This window comes from Eulemur rufifrons, chromosome 17 (genome assembly GCF_041146395.1).
Source record: "Eulemur rufifrons isolate Redbay chromosome 17, OSU_ERuf_1, whole genome shotgun sequence".
NCBI classification, from domain to species: domain Eukaryota; kingdom Metazoa; phylum Chordata; class Mammalia; order Primates; family Lemuridae; genus Eulemur; species Eulemur rufifrons.
This window is the reverse complement of record NC_090999.1, coordinates 45,966,702-45,978,637: the sequence shown is the minus strand read 5'-3', so window position 1 is coordinate 45,978,637 and position 11,936 is coordinate 45,966,702. Positions and strand designations below refer to the sequence as shown.

Sequence of the window (11,936 nt, the reverse complement as noted above, 5' to 3'; positions counted from 1 at the left end):
ATCATATTACTGCACACATCCTCTCAAGCAACATACAGGCTGTTAAAATATGTGTAAAACTTACTCTTATGTTTTTCTCCTTTAGAAGGGCTTGACTGAACAGTGCCATTCCCTACAAGACTGTTTACTTCTGGTTCCTTTGCTGCTTCTTGATTCTTCCTTCTCCTTTCCTTTTGATTTAGATCTTGTTCTAAAGCAACTTGTTCTGAATCTTGCCCTGATAAAGTCAAAGAATCTTCTTCAACTGTCTGAACATCCTTTGGAGTTCTTTCTGTGTCTGAAATTTTAGTACTCACAGACGCATCTGGATCATTATTCACTTCTTCACAGGCAACTTTTTTCACTGAAAGCAAGAGAAGTGGTTATAAATATGTAAACAACTTACAGAAAAGCTTGTAAAGATGGAAAAGATAAATATTAATACACAAGGATGTCCTCTGTAGTGTTATTTGTAAAAGCAAAAAAACTGAAAGTAACCTAAAATGTCCATGAGAAAGTGACCAAATAAGTTACAGTACATTCATGCTATAAAAATCCATGCAGCCAATAACAATGAGGTACATTTATATGCAGCAATAAGAAAAATTTCAAAACATATTGTTGCATTGAAAAATCAAGTGGTAGAACAATATATATGATCTTATTTTTATTAAAAGCATTAACATATGCTGATGCTCCTACACTTACAATGGGGTTACATCCCAATAAACCTATTGTATGTTGAGGATATTGTAAGTCGAATACATTTAATTTACCTAACCTACTGAACATCATAGCTTAGCTTCGTTTTTTTTTTTTTTTTTTTTTTTTTTGAGACAGAGTCTCACTCTGTTGCCCAGGCTAGAGTGAGTGCCGTGGCGTCGGCCTAGCTCACAGCAACCTCAAACTCCTAAGCTCAAGGGATCCTCCTGTCTCAGCCTCCCGAGTAGCTGGGACTACAGGCATGCGCCACCATGCCCGGCTAATTTTTTTTTTTTGTATATATATTTTTAGCTGTCCATATAATTTCTTTCTATTTTTAGTAGAGATGGGGTCTCGCTCTTGCTCAGGCTGGTCTCGAACTCCTGAGCTCAAACGATCCGCCCACCTCGGCCTCCCAGAGTGCTAGGATTACAGGCGTGAGCCACCGCGCCCGGCCAGCTTCGTTTTTTTGTTGTTTTTTAGCAATGGAGTCTCACTCTTTACCTAACCTGAAGTACAGTGGCAGGATCGTAGCTCACTATAGCCTCAAACTCCTGAGGTCAAAGCTATCATCCTGCCTCAGCCTCCAGAGAAGCTAGGATTACAGGTGTGGGCTGCCTAGCCTACTTTAAATGTGCTCAGAACACATCAGCCTACAGTTGCATAAAATCATCTAACACAAAGCCTATTTTATAATAAAGTGTTGAATATCTTATGTAATTACTGAATACAGTACTGAAAGTGAAAAACAGAATGGCTGTATGAGTAATCAAAGTATGGTTTACACTGAGTGTGTATCATTTTTGCACTATTATGAAGTTGAAAAATCATGAGTTGAACCATGGTAAGTCGGACACTATCTGTACTCTAAAGGCACACCCGCACATATATATATATGCACAGAAAAAGGTTTAGATATAATTATCTCAGGAAAACCTGAAGAATTTGCTTTGAGAGACAGGCAGGAGACCTGTTTTATCTTCTGTGTCATTTTATTAAATGAACAATCTTTTAAACAAGTATTTTAAAATAGTTTCTAGTACTCTTCCTATTAAGGCATAATAGCCAACTGTATTAAAAGATGAAAACATGAATTAAATAATAAAACAAAAAAAATTTAGAGATCACCATGGAAACAGCATCTGCTATGGTTTGAATATCTGTCCCCTCCAAAACTCATGCTGAAATTTAACTGCCATTGTAATAATATTAAGAGGTGTGGGCTGGGCACAGTGGCTCATGCCTATAATCCTAGCACTCTGAGAGGCTGAGGCAGGTGGATAGTTTGAGCTCAGGAGTTCGAGACCAGCCTGAGTAAGAGCGAAGACCCCGTCTCTACTAAAAATAGAAAGAAATTAGCTGGACAACTAAAAATACATACAAAAAATTAGCCGGGCATGGTGGTGCATGCCTATAGTCCCAGCTACTCGGGAGGCTGAGGCAGGAAGATCCCTTGAGCCCAGGAGTTTGAGGTTGCTGTGAGCTAGGCTGACTCCATGGCACTCTTGCCCAAGTAACAAAGTAAGACTCTGTCTCAAAAAAAAAAAAAAAAAAAAAGGAGGTGTGACCTTTAAGAGGTCATTAGGACATAAGGGCTCTAGTCTCACGGTGGAATTAATGCTGTTATAAAAGGACAGGTTTGGCCCCCTTTTGCTCTGTCTCACTGCACTTCTGTCATGTGATGACACAGCAAGAAAGCCCTTGCCACATGACACTGCCTTGATCTTAGATTTCCCAGCCTCCAAAACTGTTAGAAATAAATTTCGGTTCTCTAAAAATTACCTAGTCTCAAGTATTCTGTTACAGGAGCATGAAACAAACTAAGACAGCATCCAAACCAAAGCAAGCTTAACTTTATAACCATGACTGATCAGACATCTTCTCTAAAAATATCTAATCTCAAACAATAATAAAACATAATGTCATTTGTTTTTAAAAAAGTCAAAAGATTTTAAAAGTGAGAAAATAACATTTATCTGTCAAAATAATCAGAAATTTTTTTAATTCTGAGACTTATAATATTTGGAAAGTTCTTACATTAAATAAAATACAGTGAATTACTCAGGCTATCACCTGCAACATGATAATCACAAGAAAAATTCATATATCTAGTTTAATCTTCCAGGATAATGTAAAGCAAAAAAAAAAAACTATTAAGAATAAAAGTTGGACCACGTGCTCACGCCTATAATCCCAGCACTTTGGGAGGCCAAAGCATGAGGATCGCTTGAAGCCAGGAGTTCAAGACCAGCCTGGGCAACACAGTGAGACCTTATTTCAACAGAAAAAATGAAAAGAAAAATTAGCTGGGCGTGGCGGTGAACACCTGTAATCCTAGGGACTCGGGAGGCTGAGGAAAGATGATCACTTGATCCTGGGAGTTTGAGGCTGCAGTGAGCTATGATCACACAACTGCACTCCAGCCTGGATGACAAACTGAGACCTTGTCTCAAAAAAAAATAATAATAATAAAAGTAGTTTGCAGTTATCAATACTACTTTTTAAAAGACATAGGCACCATGCTTCAGAAGAAGAAATTCTAGATTGGCTTTGTACAGAAAACAGTTAATACAACAGGTTTGAATGCTATCCTTTAAAAAGCTTGCTTATAAGGTTGGCCCTTGGTCGATGTCTGAGAATTTGGTTTGATAGAGGGTTCCTACCACCCTAAGTGATAAGAGTGGCTCCCTGTCTCTAAACTGTTTACACAGATAACATGGTTTATGCTGAACTGCTTTCCTTCTGGAAGACTGGAATTTTGGTATATGCCAGGAAGAGGGTGCTAAATTCTGTGAGGTCTCTTAGCATATAATGGAACCTGAGGGTGGTCCTGGGGACGCCTAATGCAGGATCTCACAGGTCTAGATTTGAGTGCTAATTCTGCCACTTCTAACAGTGTTAAGACCTTGGGGGAAAGTGCCTTAGGATTTCTGGGGCTAGTTCTTAATGATCAAAACAAATGGAAACGGGAGGCCAGGTGCAGTGGCTCATACCTGTGTCCTAGTACTCTGGGAAGCCGAGGCCAGTGGATCTTTTGAGCTCAGGAGTTTGAGACCAGCCTGAGCAAGAGTGAGACCCCGTCTCTACTAAAAATAGAAAGAAATTATCCAAACAACTAAAAATAGAAAAAATTAGTCGGGCATGGTGGCACATGCCTGTAGTCCCAGCTACCTGTGAGGCTGAGGCAGAAGGATTGCTTGAGCCCAGGAGTTTGAGGTTGCTGTGAGCTAGGCTGACACCACGGCACTCTAGCCCGGGCAACAGAGCGAGACTCTGTCTCAAAAAAAAAAAAAAAAAAGAAAGGAGGCTAGCACATTGGCTAGCCAACATATAATGTTCCCTGTAGTTCCAACATTCTTTAAATTATGTGATCGTAGCTCTGCATTGTCTTCATAGGACAGAGTTCAAATAGTTAAGAAAATATAAGCCTAGGCCAGGCGTGGTGGCTCACGCCTGTAATCCTAACACTCTGGGAGGCTGAGGCCGGAGGATCGCTCGAGGTCAGGAGTTCGACACCAGCCTGAGCAAGAGCAAGACCCTGTCTCTACTAAAAATAGAAAGAAATTAGCTGGACAACTAAAAATATATATAGAAAAAATCAGCTGGGCATGGTGGCGCATGCCTGTAGTACCAGCTACTCGGGAGGCTGAGGCAGTAGGATCGCTTAAGCCCAGGAGTTTGAGGTTGCTGTGAGCTAGGCTGATGCCATGGCACTCACTCTAGCCCGGGCAACAGAGTGAGACTCTGTCAAAAAAGAAAAAAGAAAAAAAAAAAAAAAAGAAAAGAAAAGAAAGAGAAAATATAAGCCTAAAAATAAAAATACCTTCATATTAACAATTTTCTACCTATTACAAGTCAACATTATCCTTCAGAAATAAGTTGGGCTCAAACAATACAATCTAGTCACAACCCCAAAATATTAGCTTTGCATTTATTAAATATTAGAATTTTATACCAGATTTGTTTTATAGAGGAAAATGATAATAAATAACCAAACATAAAACATGATATTTCAAAATTCTGATGCTCTTTGATTAGTGACAACTATGCTCTAGAGACTAGAAAGATGTCAAATAGCCCAGCTATGCCAATTTAAAAATTTAATAGAGGGCGAGGGATAAAAACTTACCTATAGGGTACAATGAACACTATCCTGGTGACAGGCACACTAAAAACTCTGACTTCAGCATTATACAATTCATCCATGTAACAAGAACACTTGCACCCCCTAGTATTTTGAAATAAAAATTTTTTTAAAAAAAGTTAAAAGCAAGTTCCTGTTTTGGCCCAGATAACTGGTAGAATGAAGAAAAATCAATTACTTTCCATTGGATGCCCTGATGATCATAACCACCTGAACTATTAATACATACATATGAGCTTTCAAAGATCTGAGAGACAATATTGCAAGTCTGTTACTACTAAGTAAAATAGCACATTTTCTTTTAAAATCAGTACCTTTTACATTTTTCCGTGGTTTGGAGGCTTTCTTCTCCTTTAAACTGCGATTTTTAACAGACTTTTGTTTTCTTTTCTCTTCTTCAGCAAGAACTTTCTGAAGCAAATGAGCAAAAAAATCGAAGTCAAAAGGACGCTTTTCTTCTGTTTAAAAAAAAGGAAAAGAACTTTCAAGTTTTTATTCTCAAAAAAACTTTCTAGTTTTTATTTTTTTAAAGTATCATAACATTAAAAACAAACGGCCTTATCTATCAGCAGAATGGATAAGTAAGTACGCAACAGAACACCACTCAGCAGTAAATGGACTAAACTAGTTTTAAAAAAAACTACTGATACAAGCAATAATATCGGTGAATCTCAAAAACACAGTGAGTGAAAGAAACCAGATATAAAAAAGTACATACTGTATTCCAGGAGATATTCTAGAACATGCTAAACTAATCTATGGTGATTCAAATAAAAATAGAGGTTGCCTTGAGCTAAGAGGACAGCATTTTATGGTCTAACAAGGGAAACAAGAGACGTTCTGAAGTGATGAAATGTTCCATATATTGTTTGGGGGTAGTGGTTACACAAGTATATTCTTTGTCAAATTCAAACTATACTTTGAACTATGTATAAATATAAATCAATTTTTAAAAATGACAAAGATGACTAAGAAGTTCTCAAAATGCCTACCACCACCACACGTTCTATCTTTATCACAACCATTTCCCCATTTACTCTTCCTAGTATCAGCAAAGTGGAAATAAATGAATATTAATCAGGAGCACTCCCACTAAATACCCATCGATAGCACTATATCAGAAAGAACAACCAGTGAACAAACCAGGAATGAATTCAGTATGGAAATCAAATCTAAAACACAGTGGAGGCTGAGCACGGTGGCTCACGCCTGTAATCCTAGCACTTTGGGAGGCCGAGGCAGGAGGATCATTCGAGATCAGGAGTTCGAGACCAGCCTGAGCAAGAGCAAGACCCTGTTTCTACTAAAAATAGAAAAAAATTATACAGACAATTAAAAATATAAATAGAAAAAATTAGCTGGGCATGGTGGCACATGCCTGTAGTCCCATCTACTCAGGAGGCTGAGGCAGTAGGATCGCTTAAGCCCAGGAGTTTGAGGTTGCTGTGAGCTAGGCTGACGTCACGGCACTCTAGCCCAGGCAACAGGGCGAGACTCTGTCTCAAAAAAAAAAAAAAAAAAACCACACTGGAGCCAAAGACAAAGGATTGGTCATTTTTAAGGCTCTCCAAGTGATACTTTGTAAAAGAGGTCTTCATACTTACGGAATGCTTTGTCTATTCTCCATCCATTTGTTTTCTCTTCACGTTTAAATTTATTCTGTCAACAACAACAAAAAAACCCTATAGTAATTTTCTCTCGTTAAACAAGTTTTTAAAAGCATTACAAATGAAACTCTTATGAATAACATACTATTCTCTACTAAATATGCTTATGCTAATAGGCAAGTTACTTAAACCTCTAGCTCTTTAAAAATAAGAATAAAAGATTTTTACTGAGCTTCCTGATCCTCATTATTAATAGCATGAAACAGCAATGGAAGGTGGATTTACAAAGGACAGAAAAAATAAAGTCAACTAACATGAAAGCAGATGAAACTTATAATCAATTAAGCTAACTAATAACTTTTTTAAATTAAATATCTGGTTGAACCTCTCACATTGTTCTAACAGGTGTCAAGTGGCATAGAGAGGAGACTAATCAAAAACAACTAGAGAAACAACTAAGCAAAAACTTTGAAGCAGGCCTAGTTTATCTTTAGAAACTTCTATATATTAAGGCACATTTCTTCACATTTTCCTCAGCACCAAAGATCTTCATTCTCAGTTCCACTCCAGATTACCTCCATTAACAAGATGGAGAGATTTTATTTAAATTTTCAAGCTCAATCTATCGTAAGGTCATAGGAAGTTGGAGGGCATAAGTTTGTGTCTTGAGAATGTCTCATTATGCATATACATCTTAGGAGAGAGGGAACAATCAGCCAATTTCTCCCTTTCTCAGATCAGTGATCTACAAGCTTTTACTAAAAACAGAAAAATAAAACTTTTTATTGCAAAAAAGTAGATTAAGGACCAGTCTAGATCTGCCTTACCAAAGGCTTAAACCTGGCCTTGACAAGAACCAGAAGAGATGGTGGTAAGTTAACTGCCTTCCAACACAAAACTTGACACTCTTTAAGGGAAAGAAAAACCTAATCCAGAAATTGTACAACATACCATCCAAAATATCTGACATGAATTTAAAAAAAAAAACATGAGAAAAGATAAGAAAATATGATGCACAGTCAAGGAAAGGAAAAAAAACAGTCAATAGAAATAGATCCCAATATAACCTAGACATTGAAATTAATAGACAAAAAAGTTAGTCTGGGCGCGGTGGCTTACGCCTATAATCCTAGCACTCTGAGAGGCCAAGGCGGGAGGATTGCTTCAGCTCAGGAGTTTGAGACCACCCTGAGCAAGAGTGAGACTCTACTAAAAATAGAAAAAGGAGTCAGGCATTGTGGTCTGTGCCTACAGTCCCAGGTACTGGGAGGCTGACGCAGGAGGACTGCCTGCACCCAGGAGTTGGAGGTTGCAGTAGGCTATCATGATGCCATTGCACTCCACCAGGGGCAACAGAGTGAGACTGCCTCAAAAAAAAAAAAAAAAAAAAAAAAAGTTAAAGCACCGGTTCATTATAAATACATTCATGGATTTAAAGGAAAATATGGAGTGAACAGATGGGGAAATCGCAGCAGAGGAATAGAAACTAAAAAAACCACCAAGGGGAAATTATAGAAATTAAAAAATAATATCAAATGAAATATTCACTGACTGGGGCTTAACTGCAGATTGAAGATAAAAGACAGGGTCAGTGAACTTGAAGACATCGTAATAGAAACTATCCAAACTGAAACAGAGGAAAAACATTAGAAAACCGTGGGCAGAGCTTTAGTAACCTGTAGTACAATGTCACTTAGGGTAAACCATGTAAGTGGAGTCCCAGAAGGAGAGAATAAAGCAGAAAAAATTTTAAAAGATTTCAAATTTCCCAAATATAGTGAAAAATAATCGAAAGAGCTAAGAAGCTCTGCAAAGAAAACTAAAGTCAGGCATACCACCATTGTCATACTGCTAAATGCGAAAGTTAAAGAAAAAAATAGGCCGGGCACGGTGGCTCACGCCTGGAATCCTAACACTCTGGGAGGCCAAGGCAGGTGGATCTTTTGAGCTCAGGAGTTTGAGACCAGCCTGAGCAAGAGCAAGACCCCGTCTCTACTAAAATAGAAAGAAATTATACGGACAACTAAAAAGATATACACAAAAAATTAGCCGGGTATGGTGGCACATGCCTGTAGTCCCAGCTACTTGGGAGGCTGAGTCAGAAGGATTGCTTGAGCCCAGGAGTTTGAGGTTGCTGTGAACTAGGCTGATGCCACAGCACTCTAGCCTGGGCAACAGAGTGAGACTCCGTCTCAAAAAAAAAAATTAAAAATAAAATAAAAAATAAAAAAGAAGAAAAAAATATCCTGAAAACAGCCAGAGAAAAACAATTCATCATACATGGGGGAAGAATGATATGAATGATGGCTGCCCACTTTTCATTGGAAACACTGGAGGCCAAGAGACAATGGAATGACATCTTTAAAAGACCAAAAGGAAAAAAAATGTCAAACCAGAGACCTACATTCAGCAAAATATATCCTTCAAAAACAAGGCTGAAATAAGGACATTCAGACAAATGAAAGCTGAGAAAATTTTTCAATGGCAGACCTGTTGTTCAGATCTATAGGAAGGAATAAAAAGCACCAGAAATGGCACTCTGCCCAAAGACCTGCTAGAATCACACTAAACTTTTAGGAGAAAAGTCTAAGTGATTTTTGACAGAAATATAAGTCTAGTGACAAACTTATCATTAACTACTCAGGTCATCAGAGAGCTCCAACCCCAGACAATCACCTTCTAGCCTTCAGAAAACTTTAACATTTTATTCTCCTTTTAACAAAGATCAACATTAGAAAATGAATATAAAGAATATAAACATAAATTGTTCCTCATCTCTTGCAAAACTGTGAGTAGGATTATTGCATTACACTGTACAATGCCCCTTATGTAATGTCCCCAGGCAATCCATGCCTAGTCCTCCAGTTCTAGGGAAAAAATACCCACCTTTCCTAATCGTTCCCTTTATTAACATAATGAACATGATTGGGATGGGAAATGATGGAAAAAACCCACAGTGAAGTAAAGATCTCACTATGAATTCAGAATTCAGTATGGCAACATAGTTTTATTACATTCAAATGCACTCCAATCCAGGAAACTTGCATAAAGTTCCTCAGCAAAGAAACTAAAAAACAGAGAAAGCTCATCCTCTCAAGGTATATTATAGCTGCAAGTGGTATCAAGTGGTATTTTCTTAATAGTGCCACTGGTTGTTTCCAGAGTTAAGGTGGCCTACGAAAGCAATGGTTAGATCAAATAATGAGAACTATGTAACTCAGAATTATTCTCTTTATGCCTCCCTAGGAAATTCAGAAATATATTTTGTGTTCAAAAAGCTACCTTTACAGTATTCCAGTCACAACACTGGGGGGAAAAAAAAAAAGGGCTATCCTTAACACCTAAATATTCAGATACACTTATCTTCCCTCTTCATTATCTAACTTTTCTTTTCTCTTAGTTTCAGTGCCTTTATTGGTACTAACTTCAAATTCATTTTAGAAGTAGACAGGATATTTATAAAGAAAATATGATACCAACATTAAGGAGATCATACTCATATCAGAACTGAGAAATATTACACATTACTTTTCAAGCATTAAAGAGGGACAAATGTAACAAAAACATAACAGTAAAAAAAGATGGACTGAGATTTAAACCAAAGGTAAAAAAAAAAAGTAACATTTGTAATTTTGGTCTCCTTTCATTCAGCAAATATGATGGGTTTACTTTACCTTAATTTCTATCCTTGCTCTGTGAGGAAAAAGCTGTCCAATCATGGAAAAGTCAGTTCCAACCATGCTGATGGCTAAAAAAAACATATCTGTTTCTGCAAAAATAAAAGATTTAGAATGACAAAAATTAAACCTCTCAATATTTCAGAGAAAAGAAATCTTACATCAGTATATATTCAGATTTAAAAATAAATTTGATAGTACTTAATTTTATTAGAATGATTTCTCAAGGAATATCTAAAAACACCACCTTGTTTAAACATTCTTTTAAAAAAACGTAGTATGAGAAATTTTCACTCTAATACCAAAGCAGCAGAAATTTTTTAAAAAGACATTCTGCCCATTTGGTCTCATTCAAAGTACCCTAAAGAAAACTGTCAGTCACAGCAAGTATAAGATTACACTATGTGAGCAACTAACATGCACTTAGTACATAAAGAAAGTAGCTAGAAATATACTCAAGAAACTGTTAACAGAAGTTACCTCAGTAGGATACATAGGATTGGGGAAGTCGGAGAAGGGAGGTATAGAATCTTTCTTTTCACTCTATGTTCTTTAGCTGTGTTTGAACTTTTTTCCAAAACAGACTATTATTTTTAAAATAAAAAGTAAATAAGCACCAGTAGGCAATAGCTATTGTGTACTTTGTTTATCAGCCTAATTTTAACCTATAGAAACTTCATTACACAATCCTATCTGAAGTAGAACATTATTAATATACTACTATATTATCCACTGTCACTTAAATAATATTTTTTGTACAGGGATTTTACAAAGAGAAAGATTACAGCCAAAATGACCATACAGCTAATTCTTAAAAAGATTTCTAAGATAAGCTTAGAAATACAATTCCATGGAGGAAGCAGGAAGGAGGTGTCAATAAAATTAGCTGGAAAGAAAACATGGTAGTTTGCATTTTATTTACATAGGGGAGACCTGATCTAATTCATAAACAGAAGTTCACTTCATTTCAAATAAATAACTTACAGACTTTTAAATGAAAATTAGTTACCTTTATTTGACCATGGTTTAGAGTAATAGTTTTTCCTAAAGCTGGAATATGTAGTTGTAGAACCACGCTCAAATATGGGGTCGTTTTCTTCAACAACACAGGGGCCTTTTGTCCTTAAAACTTCTACAGTTAAACTGAAAGAAACACATTTTCAAATAGATTCACACTAAAAAGAAGTAATGAAACAAATAGTAAATGAGTTTTTTGTGGTCTTTTTTTTTTTGAGGTTAGATCTTACTCTGTTGCCTGGGTTAGACTGCAGTAGCATCATCATAGCTCACTGCAACCTCAAACTCTTGGGCTCAAGTGATCCACCTGCCTTACCCTCCTGAGTAGCTGGGACTACAGGCACATGACACCACCTGCCACTACTGCCAGCTAAGTTTTCTATTTTTGGTAGAGATGGGGTCTTGCTCTTGCTCAGGCTGGTCTAGAACTTCTCACCTCAAGTGATCCTCCTGCCTTTTTTTGTTTGTTTGTTTTTTAAGATAGGGTCTCCATATGTTGCCCAGGCTGGTCTCAAACTCCTGGCCTCAAGCCATTCTCCTGCCTCAGCCTCCCAAAGTGCTAGGATTACAGGTGTCAGCCACCAAACCCTGTCATAAATGAGATTTAAATAGTTGTATTTTGAAATTTAGAATGGCAGTCATATCAAAAGTGTAATAGTATACATTTGAAATATGGGTATTTTCTAAGCCATCTGTTAATTTTTACTTAAAATATTGATTCCCAGGGGATAGAAATAAATGCCAACTTATTTTCAAAATCCATAACAGCAATATAAATTTACAAAAAATATCTTTGGGCCACCTAAAAAA

At 37.0% G+C, this 11,936-nt stretch overlaps 1 protein-coding gene across 1 annotated transcript in view; it reads right to left on the bottom strand.

Moving 5' to 3' along the window:
- Window positions 1-11,936, bottom strand: part of BDP1 (BDP1 general transcription factor IIIB subunit) — an 83,113-nt gene that overhangs the window by 60,515 nt on the left and 10,662 nt on the right. The window contains exons 6-10 of the mRNA XM_069492244.1: window positions 11,119-11,252; window positions 10,107-10,201; window positions 6,430-6,484; window positions 5,140-5,283; window positions 65-343 (exon numbers count right to left, since the gene is read on the bottom strand). Of these exons, the coding sequence (XP_069348345.1) occupies window positions 65-343; window positions 5,140-5,283; window positions 6,430-6,484; window positions 10,107-10,201; window positions 11,119-11,252 (707 nt within the window). The remainder of the gene's footprint in view (window positions 1-64; window positions 344-5,139; window positions 5,284-6,429; window positions 6,485-10,106; window positions 10,202-11,118; window positions 11,253-11,936) is intronic.